The sequence below is a fragment of the Aspergillus pseudoviridinutans genome, assembly GCF_018340605.1.
Source record: "Aspergillus pseudoviridinutans IFM 55266 DNA, scaffold_2, whole genome shotgun sequence".
NCBI classification, from domain to species: Eukaryota; Fungi; Ascomycota; class Eurotiomycetes; order Eurotiales; family Aspergillaceae; genus Aspergillus; species Aspergillus pseudoviridinutans.
In genome coordinates, this window is record NW_025091282.1 from 4,000,056 (window position 1) to 4,019,640 (window position 19,585).

A 19,585-nucleotide genomic window follows, 5' to 3' on the forward strand; every position below is an offset into this window, starting at 1 on the left:
GCAGATTTGCGAATATGAAACGCCCACCGACTCTACTGAGAAGAAGGACTGTGCTGAAACAGAGAACGCAGGATCCCAGGGGCGACACAGTTGGCATGCAAGTATCATCTACACCTCACTACGCTACACATAAGTGTATTTCGTTGCCATGGGAATCTGCTGACTCTCAGGCTTTTACTTAGGGGCTACATGGCTTCATTATATCCTTCGTGAGGCTGGTCCTTCGTCGTCTGAACGCCGTGATCATGCTATGGAAGATCAAAAACAACTCATGACCACGCATAAATATCCTTCTCTAAGCCAAATACAGTATTTACGCAGAAACTAAGGGACGATGCACTATCGCGAAACTAGGAGAGTCGCCTGAGGTTGCACATCTTTGCCAATTTCGCTGTTCAGACAGCCATGGACTTCGCTGATCCTGAACCAGAGCTCGCATTGTGGACGCTATTCGCCCAATCCTGCCTTCCATCCGCCAGACCCCCCAAGGCAGCCGCGTTGCCGGTAAAATGATGGCATCTGAAGGCTCTGGTAGGTGAAGCACCGCGACAAGCAGACAGGTCGCCCCCAACGAAATGAACTCTGTGCCCAGCTTCCGGGTCCCTTTCAAGGCCCACAGAAGCCATTCTTGTATGAACATAACTCATTCCCTGCTCCTACTATTGGGCCCCAGTTTGGAACTCAGAATTTCATGCTCGCCTCTATCTCCGGTTCTGTTTCCAACACCACCTCCGGTCGGTGTCAGCGAGAATTCTTCCAGCTTCTGGCTCCCTTGCAAGGCCCACAGAAGCCATTCTTGTATCAACATAACACACCGCGGCGGTGCCAGCGAGAACTCTTCCGGCATTTATGCCCCTGCTGCTCAGCAGCCGAACGGCAATCTCGGGGCTCAGAGCTAGCTGTATGCTTACGTTTAATCGCTACGCTGTGTCCCGGATCATCAGTTCTTGCTAGGCGCACTGTACTCACTGTACTCATATTGAGATGATGCTACAATCTTGATGACTTACAGCCACCTTGACCCAACATCAACCTGGGGAACATGGCTTTTGATATCACAGCAAGATTTTTACCTCCATGCAATCCATCTGCATTTTATGCTACTTCCTGATGATATAATAACTCATTCCCTGCTCCTATTCAGAATTTCATGCCTCCTACTGGCCGACTCTGTCTCCAATTTTATCACTGGTGGTACGACACCGGTAAATTGGTTTACCATAGTTGTACCACCATTTCGTGACGCTGACCTTCCTGTGGATGCCTTGAAGATCATGATGTATGTTGAACCTTGTGAATATTGTATCTCAGTGACTGCTAACACTAGACGTGCAGTTACTCGGAGATCCTTAACTTCCATGACATCAACTAGGGTAATGACGCCGGTCAGGCGCTTATAGAAGGAGGCATGGCTCAAGCACACCAGAACTTTGCCTTAGAGTAGTCGCCATATACATCTAAAATGAAGTGCAGACAATTTTTGTTTAATGCGATGATTTTCTTTTAGACTGTATAGATGGGGAATAAGGTTATAATTTATCCATTTAAATCTCCTTTATCCTTTTTATTCTTATGTTCTCTCCCTTGAAAGCAGTCATATATATAGCCTGCTATTCAACTTCCTCCTTATTTTGTCCTGGCGTCGTTAAGAGTTGAAGTGTGTAGAAACTTAGATTATTTATTTTTACCTTACTTCTTTAGTGGTGTCTTAAACACAGAGCTATTCTATTATCTATTCTTATACTCCGTATATACACACTGTTACATTCATAAATCCCTCTTAGATGGAAATGTCTAATAATAATATCGATGTTGATTGTTAGTCTAGTTAAATATGATGGCTGGAGAAGATTTCTCCAGGAGCTGTTAGGGCATAGGACGCAATCTGAGTTCATACTAGTTCCTGGGACAGAATGTTCCAATGTCTTAAGACATCGATATCATGTTTACTTTTTGTACAGGTGTAATATGAGTAACGGCAAGTTCCCTCCGTTGGAAGCGACGTAAAACGCGTTCCGCACAACAAGGCATAAACTCGACAACTTCCATGTTGCCAGCGCTCACAGCGACTGAGTACTGAAAGGAGTGCCTCACTATTGTCAACTTCCCATTTACATCGAACCCCTGGTGATTTGGAGACGAATGAATCATATCAGCGGCTGAGCAAAACGGGTTTAGTCCTGGTACAGGTACCATGACCAAGCCCTATGATCGAAGCAACGTGCCAGCATCGATTCTGGCTTCCGATCAGAAGATCTTCAGGCAGGCTACAAAATGCTAATTGGCTCTTACACAGCCGTATTAATCTTATAGTAAATGCTTCTCTGCTAGGGCACTATTGTGAGCGTAGCAGATGTGACCAAGCTTAGAGCAGCGTCTAATTAGGAACTAATCATAATACATAGTGAAGTCAGATGAGTAACTAGGATTCTGGTGGTATAACTACAGTAATCCATTTTTGGGCCTTTCCCACGTATAATGTTCATGACAATTAATGTGCTCCAGGATCGCTGTCTCGCATATGGACTTCCACTGGCTCGTCGGCAGTGCTAGTCGGAGAGATACGTTTCTTAAGATGATCCTTGAAGAAGTTTGACGCCAGAGTCAGATGTTTTGATGACACTGAAGCGGGTCTGCGGTGTGTTGCAGCATACAGTTTCCTTTGTATTAGAAGGTTTTCCTTCTGCATCCTTTTCGATAGGATTATTGTGGCCCGGATAAGTTTTTGGCCGAGGGCTTCCGTAGATTGACCATAACGAGGAGCGATCCCTACCACTTGTGGGCTTTATTATAATCCTAAAGTAAACTGAGTCGCAGCAGAAATGGCGTCTGATTTCTGACGCGCGTGGTTCGGCTGTGAGCACACTGCTCACTTTCTCATTTGCAGGCCTTCAGCCCTTAGTAATGTCATCTAGCGAAGCATTTGTAAGTTACAGACTGTAGATGTCAAAATATCGCATGGACAGTTCATACCTGGGCTCTTGCTATCCTTTTTTTGGGCAAGGATATGAATCAGAGTAAAAAGGTCTGCCCGAGATTGGGCTCGACCACTTCGGTCTGGACTCTATGCTTCATGAGCAATCGTAGAGCAGCCATCGAGCTTACGCCGAGCTTATCATCTGCCCGGCCAATAACCGACAGAATGTCTACTTCAGGAGATGCTTTGACATGATCCAGTAGAGCACCAGCAAATCCATAGTCAAGAACACCTAAAGTCGGCACAGTGCTGGCCGCATCCAGGATCTCCCTGATCTCCTCGATCATGGTGTCCTACCACCTGTTATTGAGAGAATCACTGGCCTGGCTCTCCAGGTACTGGTTTGTGAGTCCATTTCTTTAGTTCCTGGGTAAGAGTCTGCTGACTCTGGCCACCCTCACATAGGTTCGTCTTTGGAAATCTGAGACTTTTCCAGCCTTCGAACCAGCCTTGTCCTCAGCGTAAGAATCGAGGCTCTGGGAGAAGGACATTCGAGTGTGGGCCCTCTGGACCTAATCTTTCGTTCATTCGTGTAGAATCCTAGACGAAATTTACCTTTGTGACGTTAGTGATCCTCCTTATTCAAGGAAAAGTTCTAAGGTCCGTTAACTAACGATAAGTTGGTTTTCCAGTCTGCAGGTACTGGGTAGCCTGTCATTCCCCGGCGGAATCTGATCCTATTCATCAGCCATTTGTAGGAGTATCGGCCCTGCGTTGGATATCCGACTGGCTCGATTGCGCTGCCATTTTTGCAGATAATATCTCAACATCTTGCCCTTGATTCGACGATAAAGGCAGAATTCAAACAAGTAAAAGCCACATCATTATGCAGGTAATGAGGAAGAAAAGGTAGAATTAGAGTCCTGAATTTGGATACGAGAACGGAACTTGCCTAAGTGTAGTATTATATATTCACTCTACAAGGAAATAACCTGAAGAATGATTCTGATTATATAAAAAATTCACTCTCCATGGCTCAAATGCTGGTCTGAAATGGATTTATTCACTAGCTCACTAAGTAGATACTCAAAGGGCATAGATACATCATAACTATTTATATCTGCACGACACCAAGATCATAGCATCATCTTAATACAAGTGCAGAGATCAGGCCAACCACACACATGATTTCCTATACGAAAAACATCTTCTATATTGGCAGGTCGAGGAACTACCTGAGTCCCTAAAAAACAAAATAAATAAATAAATAAAATAAAATAAATAAGGGAAAAAAAATTATAAAAAAGAAAAAAGAGGAAAAAGGCCCGTATGGCGGAAGGGCCCACTACGCCTTTGGAGCGGCAAAAAACGACAAGGACCGGATTCGAACCGGCGCTCCCTAAGGAATCAGCTTACTATTCGAGGCTGACGCATTAACCACTCTGCCACCTTGCCTGTTGTTGAAAAATCAGGAATTGTTCTCTCTTATCATGATAACAAAATAGAAACTTCGCCTCCACTAGAAGTGCAGACATATTGAATATAACCTGAACTTGTGCGGCATGGAGGGTACCTAGGACTGACCGTTTGTTAGTGACCTCGGTTCAGGACGTCATCAACGGTATCTCTGGACTCTGGCCTGCAGGTAATTTTTCTGACGCGTTAACCACTCCGCCACCTTGCCTTGATGTACAAATAATACCGGTATGCCACTGAAAGACTCACTCGACTAGCTAAAAAGTTACGAGCAAGCGTGGCTGCATGAACTAAAATTTAAGATGCATACAATCTGTTAATAGCGTTCTCCTTATCATGATTCCATCTGCTCAGCAATCGGCACGCGTATACGAAGCTCCCGGGTTCCTGATCATTCTATGGGTCCTTTTGCATCCACTAGGGATTTTTATGCATTTCTCTTCAGTCTGGCCTCTCCTCATGGCTTCGATTCAACTGCAGAGTATGAAGAAGCACTGTTGTGTGCGAGGAAAATCCAGTAACTCCCCATCGGATAACATTTACCCGCAGGGATTTCAAGGCCCATAATATCCTGGTCGACGAAGAAGGGCATTTATCGGGTGTTATGGATTCGGAGTCTGCAGGCTGGTATCCTGAATTCTGGGAATTTACAACAGCAATGCGGTTCGGAAAAGACAGTTGGTGGTTTCACGCTGCTTTGTGGATGGGAGAAGACCAATGTCTTGAGTTAGCTTCCGACGTCGCCTTGAACTTGCTGACCATGGACACTTAAGTACATAGCCTGGTAGTTATATTAACGTCTAAGCTCAGACATCTTAAGCGTGGAGACTATACTAGCTAGGAATCTTCCCTCGCTGCCCTGCTTCTGTTAAGCATTCGCCACTTCGCTCGCTAGAACCTATATCTTACATTATCCTTAGTAACTGTTTTCTTGACTTGGTCCCACAGACTAGCCGCAGGGATTCGTTAGTATATCGCGTCTCTTGTGTAGAGCTATGACGACATTCTGTTCCCACCAGCCAGTCCGAACGAGGCGAGTCAGTTGGAAGCTACCTGGTCACCCATGCTAATGCAGATGCCAGGAGTAATTGACCTTGCGGAGCCGCTAGGTTACTGCCCTGGGACGCCTAGCAAGGATGCGATAGCAAGCGATGTAACCATATGACATGGCCTAGCGTTATGACCAGAGCGCAGGACCCATCGAGCAGTATGGGCTAATCGAAGGACCGAGGAATAACCAAGTAGAAACACCGCCAGCAAGTCAGTCCAAGTTGTCCCTATTTCTAAGGATTCCGATACGCCGACGAGTGAAAGCTTTGAGGTTGACTACCTATACAACCTTCCCGCGCAAGATGAAGAGCATATGAAGGTCCCGATCGCCCATGGCCTCTTCTGCACAGTGGATAAAGCTAACCACACGGAAGACGGCGCCTACGTCGACGAGGCCTTTGGCATGTTCTTAACCACTGATCTGGAGCATGTCAGCAGCATCCAGAATATTTGGGCTAATCCAATCGAGGATGCAACCTTGGACGATCTTTGAACTCATCCTCGATGCATGTCTAGAGGCTAGGCAGCTCGGATGGCATACAGTGACTTCAATGCGCTAGGCTGGGAAACCCTTAACCTTCACGGCATTCTTTGGGCGTTTCTAACAGGCGTCTTTGGCTGGTAATCGTGAATGCGCGGGACGGTGTCACTGAGTTCCTCTTCGATGGAGGCCAGCACCTATACCCCAGTTCCAGTGACTGGATGATCTATCAGAACTAAGGGGTCCTTACCACTGTAATTGCCAGTGTATGACTCCCTTCCATAATCCGTCCTCAACGGCTCCAAGCGCTATGATGACGTCCTGAAGGCAAATTCAAAGTTGGTCGATCGTAACCTTTTATCCATGTTAGCATCAAAGCAAAGAGATGGATGGCTCATAAACGCATACAATATCGTCAAAATCTCGTCAACCTCCCAAGAATCGTCTGTAGAATCATAATCTCACCATGTCGACAATTTAATAGTCATCTATGTGATTCAACTCATCGTAAATCTCTGCAGCGCCACTGAGTGCTGCCAGTCTTTGCATAGTCAAGTGGAGCTGCTACAGCCTGACGCTTGGAAGGGGCCGATTGACGGGGTCGTCCGTTTCCAGCCATATCCTACGGTCTGACAAAATCATGCTATTTGTGCTGGGGTCAAAGAGACAAGCATCGCCAATGCTGCCATCCAGGCGCTCTGGGAGGGAAGGTTTACTGGTTAGAAGGATCGTGCCAGAACGGGAGACGGCCAGTGAAACTCGAGCTCAAGGCATTTGTGATCCTGGTTGAGAGCAACTGGCTTCAACGCGAAGAGGCATCTCACCCAGAATGCATGTGCATTAGGGGACAGGGTGATTCGGTTGGCACAGTGCTCAGTGTCACCAGGTCCTGGAGTATCTGAAAAGTATGCGTTGTCGAAGCGGCAAATTGGGAAGTATTTCCCTGCATCATCAACGTCATTTAAAGACAATTCATCCACAGACACATCCATAGCATTATAGCCTGAATCGCGGGGAACAAATGCGCTGGGCGCGAAAGCGCTTGTAGGGCGAATGCCTGTGGGTTATGAAAATGCGGATTGGTATAGTGCTAGTGATCCAGGTCAAATGCCTGGCCGCCAGTGCTTAAGGCTGGGCCGGTAATCTGCTGGGCAAGGGACATGGGTATGATCATGCTCATGCCGGGCGTGTGTATGTCTCTAGCTTGGCCCCTAAAGACATGCAATCTTCTTGAAAAAGGGGAGCAAAGTTTCTCAGAGGCAAGAGGCCCATCAGGCGAGGGTTTAAAATAGAGTCTTTTAGACTGGAAAAAGGATGGATAGCAAACCGGAAAGATGTAGAATAGGATGGAGAGTAAAAAGAGGGAAGATCAGTCTATTTATGCTGTGGGTTCTGAAGAATTACATAACTCATTCTAGTGTCTCTATTCACTGTTATAGACTTTAAGGGCCAGTTGAGTGAATATAAGCCATATATTGAATAGGAGCACTCAGTTGTACCTCTAAGAGGTGCGGATATTGAGATATATATACATTGATATGCTTAAGGTTATTCACTTTCTAGGCATTTCAAAGGATGAAAATACTTTCTCTTTCCTATTCTAAGTTTTTAGCCAGTCATAGGAACCACGAGATTCAAAACTGGGTAATGGCGAGTGCACTCAATGATTAAGCTAAAAGAGTGTCTAGACGACCTTTTCTGAATAGTAGAAATGATAGTAGGGTGACATATTAGCAGGTGCTGGCTGACAGTCCGATATCAATATGCCGTAGTAGAATAAGGATTGGAAAATGGCGTGGAGGAGAAAGTTCTTCAAAAGAAGAAGGGAGAGGGAGACAGGTATGGGGCTTCATGCGACAGGCGCGGTGCTCTCGAGGCCGCGCAGCAGGAAGTGAAGCTTCCCTAGGAGTAATCATGTGTGCAGCTTCTCGCCATTATTCGGGACGTGGAATGGGCATGGCGTCGCGATGGTCAACCGGCGGCAAAGCCTGTCAGCTCTTCGGTCCAATAATACGCCATTGTTCTGTACCGTCGGGGAATTGAGGTGAACGGTCCGTGTGAACAGTGCAAGAAGTGGAATTGTACAGAATACCATAGGCGTTTTGTCCTGTGGCAGTTGTTCGAGCTGTTAGTGGACGGGAAGGCGTGTAAGTGTGCGTATTACCTTGGTCCCAAACAGTCCATCGCGAGGTGGCCATCGTCGAGGCTCGAAAACGATGTATACTCCTGCTTTTCCTTGCTCAGGGTTGCTAAGGGTCCTGGTCGCGTTTCATGGCACACTGTCCTCTACGGATGCGAGCGGTTGGAGGGACATCATGTCTGCTGTGTCGGTTAATGATGATTTAACGCCATAATAAAGAGTTGGTTTCGTTTTGAAGATTCGCAGTCATGGTGCAGGAGGGTGTATTTAAGTTGGCCAAATATTTGGAGCGTGCATGAGATCCAAACACTCGGTTGCTGCGATGGTCATAATAAAGGCGATTATGGTCGGAAAAAGAGAAAGGTAATAAAATAATAAAATAAGAATAACAGTAGAGTCTGTCTTGATGGGTTTCGAACCCTCCACCTTGGGTTATTTATGTCAAGAATGAATACTATTCGGCCAAAAGGAGAAAGCGATTTGCTTGTCGTCCCAGATATGCAACTCTACCTAATATTCAACGACATCTCCCAATATGAGTATGGAGGCAGTGAGTGAATTATTAAATACGTCGATTCCATTAAATATATGGACATCGACACCTATTAATTATACGTGTCCTTGATCTTAACTACCTTAATGATTCATGTATCCGAGTACGTGAAAATCCTTTACTTGTGCTCATTATAGAGGGAAATGTGTATATATATATTTTCACACACCTCACGCCCCCGACATGCTACTCATATTCCTACAAATCGAGACCCATCAAGTGTAAATTCCATGTCGCATTTATATAAATTTGCTAGGTATATTAGTTTCACCAGACATCCAGTGCTATGCCACATGGTCCTGCATCTGTCAAGAAGACGAATTAATTTTGCTGGCCTCAGTCAATCTCTCTACCACATTTCAACCACTCCTCCACCTTGCCTGTTGAAATATTATCGATGTCACTCATCACGACCAATAAAAAAGAACTCGCCTCCACGATACCGTTGATGACGTACTAAATCAAGGTCACTAACAAATAGTCAGGGTATCCTCCATGTCGCACAAGTTCAGGTTATATTCAATCCTTCTGCGGAGTAGTGGAGGTGAATGCTTTTTTTGGTCAGGATAATTCACATCCAATTGCGACATTCAACAACCGGGCAAGATGGCCGAGTGGTTAAGGCGACAGACTGTCGGTACTCCCCATCCTAGTGTTCTATAAATAATACTAATCTCCTCCTAGTGAATTGTGTCTATCTTAGGCAACAAACTATCTGTTCCCTTCGGGGGCGCAGGTTCGAACCCTGCTCTTGTCGATAATCTTTTTTTTTTTGCTTCACCTGGCTTTCTGCTCGATATTAATCAATATAAAAATAATAACCAGGTAATCTTGTTATCAGGATTAAAAATATCTAGCTGAATAGATCATCTAAATTCTCCCTATAGCTTAAGAATTTTAGGATAGGGATTCTAGTAGCTTTAGCTAACGTAATCCACAAGCGAGCGGCCATTCCAATCGAGCGGCCACTAAACCATAGAATTTTGGCCGCAACCGAAATTAGAGGGTATTTGAACACCTAAAACATGATTATATTACTAAAACTAGTTATTCTTGCGCTGCGGACATTGCAATCGCTTATGGCCTATAATATGACAGTCACTGCAGCGCGGGGGTGCCCGTTGAGGGCGTTGTTCTGCATCTACTGCCTGGATAGCTTCCTCAGCCTGATTCCTCTGTTGAATGAACTGCTGCCCTTCCTGGATAGAGAATCCCTCTGCAGATTCTATCTGCCTCCTAGATTGCTTCTTATTTTGAAGCTGCTTCTCATGTGCGGCATGTAGATCATGGTTTTCCTTTGCAAGAAGGATAGCACTATTCATTGCCATCTCACACCCCTTGATAAGCTGATCTAGCGCAGCCTTAGAAGGGGTAGGAGGACTATATGTGCGCTCTCTGAGTAGCTTCTTAAGTGTGTTTTCCTGCTTTTTCAGCTGCTTAAGATTATAGGGTGTTTTTGGGATGGAATTGGTTGATCGGCTGCCTGGTGGTGTAGGGGTCTTAAGCTGGATATTAAGCTGACTGAGCACCCGATCTGGATTCAGTGGTATTAATCCAGTTGCAGAAAAGCCACTTTTGATATTATCTGCTGAAAAGATTGCTGTACGAGCCTGCGGATAGGCCTCAAGGAAGTCAAACTTATCAATATGGTTGAAACCAGATTGCATCTTATTCTCAATTAAGCGGCCATATGCGCGTTTTAGCGGAGAGAAACAGCCAACATCCAAAGGTTGAAGGAGGTGTGATGAATGTGCAGGCATGCAGATTGGAATAATATTATTCTCAGTGCAGATTTAATCAAACTGAGGTGTTAGATGGCTCCCATGGCCATCAAGAATCAAGAGTCGATATCTATCAGTTATACGACTGGTAGCAGGAATAAAGACTCTTTGAAGCCATCATAATCCAATCTGATCAGTCATCCATCCATTCTCACTAACCTCAATCCGCCAGTCTGCTGGTAAGGCTGTATCTTGATACCAGCCCTCAATATAGACCTTTCCCTTGAAGATAATGCATGGTGGAAGCACCCAGCCAGTAGAGTTAATACACTCTATAGATGTAACCCATTCGCGGTTCCCTGGCTGGATAAGAAAGGGCCGACCAAGCATCTCAGCTCTTGTAACTACCTTAGCAGTAGCTACTAAGCCCATGGCAAAGCCAGTCTCATCAAAGTTGTAGATATCTTCAGGCGCAATTCCATGCTGCATTATAGTAATCTAGACATGGTTAAACCACTCTTGGATAACCTTTGGATCTTCACATTTAGCACGCTGGTGATTATAGCGCCTAGAGTACTGAGTCTTGATCTCTTCATGCCGACTAATGAAGTTATATACCCAGTTCTTGCCCACAGTCTGGGAAACAGGTAATCCACGCTTTAAGAGAAGGATATTAGCCATTTCTTGAACATAAGATGGCCGAGGAGCTGCTCCATGTTGATCCATAGATAATATCCACCTAATAAGTGATTCCTCTTCATTCTAAGTCATTTTATGCCCGTTTGCGCGTGCCTCAGGTCGAAAGATATAGCCATCTAGGCGTCGTTGAAGAGTTGTGCGGGGGACATTATAAACACGTGCAGCTTCGGAAATATTGTAAATTTGATCATTCTTAAGGGCAGATATTGCAAGGAGAATCCTTCCCTCCTGCTCAGCTAATTCCCTTGATTTTTTATGCAAGTTTGGAGGCATGGTGACGTGCTAATTAATTCAAAATAATGAGACGCGGTCAAATCTGAAGAGGGTGGCCGCTCGATTGGAATGGCCGCTCGCTTGTGGATTACGTTATTCATAGTGGGATGATTAATTGTTCATCGCAGTGGGAGTAGAGCCTTCGAATTGTGCGAGGGTAGGAGTAGGCCAATGGCCGCCCCGTACATGCCCCGTCAATATTGAAGGGTTCTAAGTCCCTTTTATAATTCTACCTGAGCTGTGAAGGAATGCAAGGGTCTAGATCGTTACATACATAGCGATGACAACTCGTAGATATCTCCGCACACCTCATAGACTTCCCCGAAGTCATATACATACCTGTCGATATCACAATATATTAATAGCCTTCTCTATGCTTGTCTAGTCTATCTATTTTGTTACTAGCTTAAACAGCAGTTGCATAACATGGGTGTTGAATAGGTTCAAACCATGAGCAGTACTATTGCAAAAAAATATTATAACGTCTTATGAAGGATGCTGCCAGATACGCGTACTATTCTTCCTGGTACAGTCCAAATCTAAAGTGAATTGTGTCTATCTCAGACAATAACCCCTCTGATCTCTTCAGAGGCACGGTCGAACCCTGCCCTTTTTAAATATCTTTTTTTTTTAGCTTTACCTGCCTTCCACTGGAAATTAATCAATATAATAACAACAACCAGGCAATCTTGTTATCAGGATTGTAAAAATCCAGTTGAATGGATCATCTAGATTCTTCCTACTGCTTAAAACTTCTAGGATAGGGATTCTAGTAGCTTTAGCCTCCTCTATGCTTATCCAGTCTATCTATTTCATTACCAGCCCAAACGGCAGTTGCGCGACGTGGGCGTCAAATGGGAGTTCGAACCATAAGCAGTACCATTGCGAAAAATAATATAATGCCTTGTGAATGATGCCGCAGTATTCGTACTATCGTGCCTGGTACACGGGGTACCGGAGGAGTAGTTTCCGAGATGGCATGTCTTGCTGGCCGCAGCCAGATGAAGTCTGGGTGCAAGATACGGCGGACAAAGGAACAAACAAACTCCTCATCTTTCTTTAGACAACAAATGAAGGTACAATCCTGGACAAACTTGCCGCGCTCTATGGGCTGGTTACGATGGTAATGCTGGGGGTCGAGAGTGATGAAGCTCTGATGGACGTGTGAGACGGACGCGACACAGCAGAGGGCCAGCTCAAAAAGGTAGTCTGGAGCATACATATATCATTTCTCACCTGAGATTTATCACATACGACCACAGGGTGTGGAAAACAGGGCTTCCCGTCCGCTCAGCCGTACTTAAGCCACACGCCGGCCGGTTAGTAGTTGGGTGGGTGACCACCAGCGAATCCCGGCTGTTGTATGTTTTTGCTTTTATTTTATTTTTTCCATCTGCGTTTCTTTGAAATACTGGTTCTCTGGTGAGACTCCAAAGGCCTGTCAAGATGTAGCGGAGTGGTGATAGAGGGGTCTAGGTACACTGCAGCGGTGCCCTGGCCAGGGATACTGGACCCGTCAACAGATGCAGCAGCCAGGAGATCTGTTGTTAAAAGCTTGCTGCTTTATAGATAAGAGATGCTAAACCATGGGGTGAGTGTGGGCGAGTAAAGGTGAGCTAAGACGCGATATTTGCTTGTAACATTATTCACATTGCAATTTACGTCTAGTTGGCTGGTCAAAAGCTCAAAACACGACTTCATGTGCTGCTCTCGGAGGACCTGAGTAGAGACCATCGTTTTCTTGCGTCTCTGTTTCAACCAAAAGTAGACCGAAAGTCCTTACTTGGCACCATTTTGCTTCTGAGCCATCTCGGCTCTCCTGTCCGTCAAGTGTTCCATCATCTCACTTAGCTTGAGCGTATCTCCGGCTACAATGCACATGGACATGTAGCTCTTCCCCTTGAGGAACGAATCCCCCTTGGCCAAGCAGAAGCCCGAGTAAGGCTTGTCGTGCTTGCGCAGAGTCTTGTGGAACAGCTCAACAGCTTCGAGCCACTCGGGTTCTGTCCCCACGATGCCGTGGCCACCCGGCAGCCCCATGCTGACGCGGGCATCAATGGTGCCAAGCCAGACGGCGTCGATCTCGGGCACTTCTGTCAGGATCGCGTCGAGATTCTGGATGCCCTCGAGCGATTCCACCTGGATCATGAAGCCCGACTGGCGGTTGAAGTTTTCCCACAACGAGTGGTCCTTGTCGAGCGGCACGTCTGTCAGCCCATGCACGTAGCGGAAAGGCGGCGCGGAGCGGTGCCCGCCATTCTTTCGGCCGAACTTTACGGCCCCGCGGGCCTCCTTGGCCTGTTCCACCGTGTCGACTTGGGGCACCACGATGGATGCGCCTGCGTCGAGGGCGTACGCCATGGTGGCATGGTCGTGGCCGGGTACGCGGACCCAAGGGATCGTGCKGCCGTTGCTGAGGAAGACGGCCTCGTGTACCATCTGCGCATGGCTATATTCAGCGGACAATCTTTCTAGAAAGTTACAAAACAAGAGCCAATAACGAATTGAGGTTGCGCGAGCTAGAGGTGTGAGACTAAAATTGCTTCCAACGTACAGTTGTCATGGTCTCAATATTCATGGCGCTATGCTCCCAATCGATCCAAACATAGTCAAAACCCATGGGGGCCACCCAGCGGGTGATCGGGACCGAGGCTAGCCCGGCGTAGTATCCCAGTAGAGTAGGGATCTTGCCCTGGTGGGCGTCCCGGATGGCGTCGCGGGCTCGGTGCGGCTGGAACAACGTATTGGACATGTAATCCCTCATGTCGCCAAAGCGCTCTGATCTATCGTTTGCGTTCGATCCCATTTTGTCGATTGGGGTGCTTTCTTTGACGGCAATATCAGAGTATATTTTCTAATTGGCAAGACGAGGCAAAAAATCAAGAAGACCAGTGTATAAACAGGTCTGTATCGTTTGTGACGATTCGGAATCAAGTATACTGGCGCATATGCGTGGGAAATAAACGGTTTTATTATAGTCGGGCCAATATTCGCACGGTATTACTGTATGATATGCCCCTCGGTAACATATTTCACCTCGATGTCCTCATAAATTGACCGACATCCACGGTAAATTGTATTCAGCGTTGCATCGCTCCAGCAATCCTTCGAAATGGTGGATTTCTACCTTGACAATGGCATTGAGTTCGCGAAACTTTTTCAATGTAATATTTTCGGCTTCCTTTTTCTACTTGGTTCCTCACCATTATCGTTCTGGTAGTTAAATGCTACTTCTGTAAACCCCGCCTGTAGTTACTCACAGAGCTATGCACATACAGTTAAACGCTGTATTATGTTCCTTTAGGATTTATGCTGTGAGGTGATAGCACAAGGATTTGTGCAAGGAGCGTAATCACACTGTGAATTGCAGAAAACAGACAAACCGTATCTAATCAGCATCTGCATGTTCAGTAAAGTCCTCCTTTTTCCGTGTCCTCAGCATAATTGCGGAGCGAAGCGTACCTTAGCATGTCTTATTGCATCCCCTTCCAGCTTTCTGTCTTAGTGCTCAATCTGATTGGACAAAAACCACAGTTTCTGACCTTCTGATTGGCTCTGAAATCTTATATCACGTGATATCATCATGATTTCTATTGCTGGACTCTCTTAATCACTATAGAATTCATAGTATTCTAGAGTCCTAATACATCGTAAAAGTGGGTCCTGGGGGCCAGGACCCTGCCTCCCCTCGTAATTATCATTGCCTTTCTTCCCTACTTATGCCTCCCTGAGCTCCCTCTCTCTTAGACTTTTGGCCCCAGTTTGGGATGGTAGATATCTACCAGCTATACCTAACTAGGCCATCTAGCATTCCATCAATAATTGGAGTAGATTAGTAGAATATTCGCTTCTTAGCATACTGCTTACAGCTTGCTCCGCAGGCCTTAGGTGGTCGTAGACTTGCGACCGGCTACACCTAGCTGTCCTTCTTTTCCTTCTCATACCAATTTATTCAAACCGTGCGTAACGTATCCTGCAGTCCGAAATGGATGCATCATGCCATGGAACGTACAATAGTCGCCGGCAATCGCGCTTGTCAAATCAGACATCGAAACGGTCATGTTTCTGCGGCGACAGCAGCCCACCCGAACTTCAGGCGCTGCCAATTAATGACGAGTCGGGCGTGGAAGCTATTTTTCGGCTCTTTAGTCAAGCCATGGCATTTTGGGAACGCCTAAAGACATGCCGGCCTTGTCTGGAAGCCCACACACACCGCGTTCTCGACATGATTGAGAATGTGATTGGGTTTCTGAGCAATAATGTCACTGATACGCCCGTCAACTCGGATGGGGGGCCTGAGAGGGATAGCCGGAGCGGCAGCAGCAGCAGCATTGGGAGCGCGCCGCAAAACTTCGCACAACCTCGTCTGTTGCCCGTTGTGGCTCCTTCCAGCCCCTCCCTGGCTGCCGCCCTTGAGAATCTCCCTCCTATGGCTCTCGGGCGGTTTACTCTTGACGGTCAACAAGGAGCCACCCTGATACGCTCTATATATCGTCGAATGTTACGCCAGATAGCGTCAATGTTGGATGAGATGCAGCAGATGGAACATAATCAGCATGTTCGATGGGAAAGAGAGCTGGGAAACTACCTGATACCAGTGTTGCAACTACTAGAGGCTATTGAAAGATAGGGTATTATTGAATGACACAACGCCAATACAATCTAGAGTACTAGAGATACTAGAGATACACGGACAAGATTTGATGATTCGATCTTTATCTATTTGATCTTGATCGCGCTGTTATAACTATGTCAATAGATTGAGACAGAAAAAGAGAATGTGTATATTTCAGAGTTTTGGTGATTTTGCGCATACGAAGTAACCAGGTTACTGGCAGTACTTTACAACGTTGTTTCGCTGGCACATGAAATTTATTATCACTCTAGATGCTTACGCAGGTGAAAAAAGGTGAGCTCAAAATAAATTGATTGTCCTATGTAGGCAAAAAATAGTCTATACTATTGCTAATAAGGCGACTAAAGTCCGGTAGAACCAAGTGCGGTGCCGTTCTTGAGAACTATGGGGTTGCTCGAGTACATGACACCAACCATGCGTGCCCACTTGTCGTTGCTGGGGTTTCTCCACTTGTGAGCGGTGCCGCGCTGGATGAGCATGTCACCCGGTTTCTGGATGCGCTTCTCGCCAGATTCGAGTGTGATTTCGATCTCGCCCGCGACCTGGATAACAACGTCGAAGCTGATGGTGCGGTGGAAAGGACTGCCTTCACCAGGAGGGGTGTCGATGTACCACATCATGCCACGGCCGTCGGGGAGGGTGACAGGAGGCACGCTGGCAGTCTCCAGGTACTCAATGTAGTTGGTGAGATCGGTGCCATCGAGCGTGTTGGGGGTCTTGTCGGTGATGTAGCCCAGACGGAACAGGGAACCTCCGAGATCCTGCTTGACCGCAAGGCTTTCGTCCAGGCTCGTATTGAAATGCGAGATGCCGGTCTCGAGATCGGTGTCGGTAATGACACGCTGGGGGTTGGGAAGTGGCGCCGGAGTCGACATGGCTGCAATGCAACTGACTGCAAGGGAGGCAAATGGAATTAGCCGTTTGAATGCCATTTTTGTTTTCTTTGGTTTTCTTTGGTAGGGATTCTAGGAACACGCTGGATATCGTCTCATTCGTGTCTTGGAACTTACATTTCGTCGTGTTTTTATACCAGGACTGTTCAGCCGTAAGAATTTAGTTTAGTTTGGCGAGACTGAGAATAAGCCAGATTTAGGAAAGAGGATGAGTCCTAACAGTTGGGGGCCAAAATGAAAAAAGAGAGCGAGGCTCAAGAGAGAAGCGCAACAAGAACAAAGCTCGTAAGGACGATGTTGGGAAGGAAATACGAAAGTGGCGCACGAGGCTGAGGATTGGAAGCTTGAGAAAGAGAGTAACGAAGGGCAACAACGCGGGACAGAGTTATTAGCAGGATCGCTCTCTCTAACTAGGTCGAGACAAAGTGTCGCAAGCCTCGTCTGACATGTTGGAAATAAAAAGCACCTTGATATCAAAGGCTCAAAGGATGAGAGCGGGGCGCGCGCAGCGCCGCCATGAACGGCAAACGCGGCAACTCCCGCTGTCAAAACGCCTAAAAAAGACTCGAGAGTCATGTTTGAGCCAATCAAAAACTAGCCACGGGTGGTTTTTATCCGGTTTGCATCCATGTAAACTGGCAAGTATTTGATTGGTTTCAATCGGCCTTTCTCGGCTGGAATGAGCGTCCATTTGTCAGATACTTGTCGGTTTCCTTGGATGCAATCATTAAGGTGCTTTGCTGGATTGTCAGGGGAAGAGCTTTGTGTAACGGGCGAACTGTACAAAACACTGACGCTACCTGAAGTGCAGCCGCTTCTCGGGGAGAGCCATGTACTGACGCTGAACAATATCTCCACTATCCTATTCCTAGCGTCTGACCGACGCCACCGATTACCATGTCGAGTGTGGTCCATCAGGATCCAAAAGCTCAGCCAGTGCAGGAGGGTCAGGGTGATGCTGTGCAAGGCGCCATCCCTCGTGGTGATGATGCCCTCGACGGTGGTGTCAAGACAAGCAATGAGAAAGAAGACCATGGTGGCCAAGATGAAGCCGACTTCGAGGTCCGGTTCAAAGCTGGAGATACCACCAACCCCAAAGAATGGTCATCCTGGCGCCGTGCCTGGGCATTGTTCTGCATCGCCTTCTCCTCCTTTATCGTGTCCCTCTACAGCACTATCTACACGTCGTCCATACCGGGAGTCAGCAAAGCCTTCGATATTCATCTCCCCGTCATCCCGACGCTGGGCATCACCACCTACCTCATCGGCACTGGTGCGGGTAGTCTGATCCAAGCACCGCTCAGCGAGGTGTTTGGTCGCCGCCCGATCTATCTCGTGTCCATGGTGGTTTTCACTCTTCTCATCCTTCCGTGTTCGTTGGCCACATCGATAGCTGAGATATTAGTTGTACGATTTTTCGGGTACGCAATTTGTCTCTTGTGGATGGTGGCGTGACTTTTGCGTAGGCTGACCTGCCAATCTCAACAGAGGCGTGTTTGGTGCTGCTACCATCTCCAATGCGCCAGGTAGCTTGGTCGACATCTATCCACCCGACAAATTGGCAGTTGGTTTCTCGCTATGGAGCATCGCGCCATTCAATGGTCCTGTTATTGGGCCCATCATCGGTGGCTTCGTCTACGCGGGGTTGGGCTGGCGCTGGGATAACTGGCTGACCATGATTCTCAGCGGCGCCTCTGTCCTGCTCATGGCTACGATCCCCGAAACATATGCCCCTGTCCTCCTCAGAAAAAGAGCCTCACGGCTCCGGAAAGAGCAGGATAGTCGCTATTGGTCTCGCTACGACGACAAGACATCCTTCTGGTCGCAGCTCAAGGTCAATCTGCGCCGGCCGTTCACCTTGGCAGCAACTGAGCCCATTCTGTGGTTCTTTAATACATGGTAAGTAGCCAAAGTCAAGACCCAAGCAGCTTGCTGGCAAGGCAAATGCTAATGTCGTGCCAGGGTGTCTGTTGTCTATGCCGTTCTCTACCTTTCCTTCGTCGCATATCCCATCGTTTTCCAAAATTATAGAGGCTGGGGACCCGGTATCAGTGGCTTGGCATACTTAGGCAACGGTCTAGGAGTGATGCTTGCCATCTGTCTCGAGCCGCTTTGGAGGCGCATCATCAACTCCAGTCCAATCAACCCCGAAACTGGCCGTGTATATCCTGAAGCCGCAGGGTCCATTATGAGCCTTGGTGCGGTATGTACTCCGATAGGGCAACTCGTGTTTGCCTGGACTTGTGTGCCTGCAAGTATCCACTGGCTGGTGCCCATTGCTTTTGGAGTTCCTTTTGGCTTTGGAAATACGCTGTGTTTTATCTACAGCTCGAATTATTGTATGTGCCTCGTCCCACTGGGATTTCTCGACTGACTAACATGGAATAAAAGTGGCGGGATCTTACGGCATCTACGCAGCTTCTGCGCTCTCTTCAAATACAGTTTTCAGATCTATCCTAGGAGGAACATTGCCCCTGGCCGGACCGAAGATGTATCAAAACCTGACACCTCATTGGGCCGGCACACTTCTCGGCCTGATAGAGTTGTGCCTGGCTCCTATTCCCTTCATTTTTTGGCGTTACGGAAAAAGGATTCGTTCGCGAAGCCGAACGATTTTGCAGATCCAGAAAGATGCTGAGGCGGAACGGCAGCGCACGTCTAGATCTTGAATGTTAATCATGCACAAAAGTATACCCATGTAAACCTATGTACTATTAGTATTTTCCCAGCCAGGGCAAAAGGCATA

At 47.0% G+C, this 19,585-nt stretch overlaps 6 protein-coding genes and 2 non-coding genes across 8 annotated transcripts; 4 read left to right on the plus strand and 4 right to left on the minus strand.

Annotated features, from left to right (window-relative positions):
* Window positions 1-3,012: 3,012 nt before the first annotated feature.
* Window positions 3,013-3,264, minus strand: Asppvi_003448 (uncharacterized protein; the record flags this gene model as incomplete). The annotated part of the gene is made up of 1 exon (XM_043299412.1): window positions 3,013-3,264. The coding sequence occupies one exon, from the start codon at window positions 3,262-3,264 to the stop codon at window positions 3,013-3,015; it is 252 nt and encodes an 83-aa protein (XP_043155347.1).
* A 1,022-nt stretch (window positions 3,265-4,286) lies between these two features.
* Window positions 4,287-4,372, minus strand: Asppvi_003449. Its single transcript has one exon. It is a non-coding gene; the product is annotated as a tRNA-Ser (tRNA).
* A 1,200-nt stretch (window positions 4,373-5,572) lies between these two features.
* On the plus strand, window positions 5,573-5,936 carry Asppvi_003450 (uncharacterized protein; the record flags this gene model as incomplete). The annotated part of the gene is made up of 2 exons (XM_043299413.1): window positions 5,573-5,600; window positions 5,659-5,936. 2 exons carry the CDS (start codon window positions 5,573-5,575, stop codon window positions 5,934-5,936), a joined length of 306 nt encoding a protein of 101 aa, XP_043155348.1.
* Window positions 5,937-12,558: 6,622 nt separating this feature from the next.
* On the plus strand, window positions 12,559-12,678 carry Asppvi_r0003. Its single transcript, XR_006253291.1, has one exon. It is a non-coding gene; the product is annotated as a 5S ribosomal RNA (ribosomal RNA).
* Window positions 12,679-13,089: 411 nt separating this feature from the next.
* Window positions 13,090-14,116, minus strand: Asppvi_003451 (uncharacterized protein; the record flags this gene model as incomplete). The annotated part of the gene is made up of 2 exons (XM_043299414.1): window positions 13,090-13,749; window positions 13,865-14,116. 2 exons carry the CDS (start codon window positions 14,114-14,116, stop codon window positions 13,090-13,092), a joined length of 912 nt encoding a protein of 303 aa, XP_043155349.1.
* Window positions 14,117-15,295: 1,179 nt separating this feature from the next.
* Window positions 15,296-15,940, plus strand: Asppvi_003452 (uncharacterized protein; the record flags this gene model as incomplete). Its single annotated transcript, XM_043299415.1, has 1 exon — window positions 15,296-15,940. The coding sequence occupies one exon, from the start codon at window positions 15,296-15,298 to the stop codon at window positions 15,938-15,940; it is 645 nt and encodes a 214-aa protein (XP_043155350.1).
* Window positions 15,941-16,287: 347 nt separating this feature from the next.
* Window positions 16,288-16,878, minus strand: Asppvi_003453 (cupin domain-containing protein; the record flags this gene model as incomplete). The annotated part of the gene is made up of 1 exon (XM_043299416.1): window positions 16,288-16,878. The coding sequence occupies one exon, from the start codon at window positions 16,876-16,878 to the stop codon at window positions 16,288-16,290; it is 591 nt and encodes a 196-aa protein (XP_043155351.1).
* Window positions 16,879-17,736: 858 nt separating this feature from the next.
* Asppvi_003454 (MFS transporter) lies at window positions 17,737-19,508 on the plus strand (the record flags this gene model as incomplete). The annotated part of the gene is made up of 4 exons (XM_043299417.1): window positions 17,737-18,260; window positions 18,328-18,738; window positions 18,802-19,178; window positions 19,231-19,508. The coding sequence occupies 4 exons, from the start codon at window positions 17,737-17,739 to the stop codon at window positions 19,506-19,508; spliced, it is 1,590 nt and encodes a 529-aa protein (XP_043155352.1).
* Window positions 19,509-19,585: the final 77 nt, after the last annotated feature.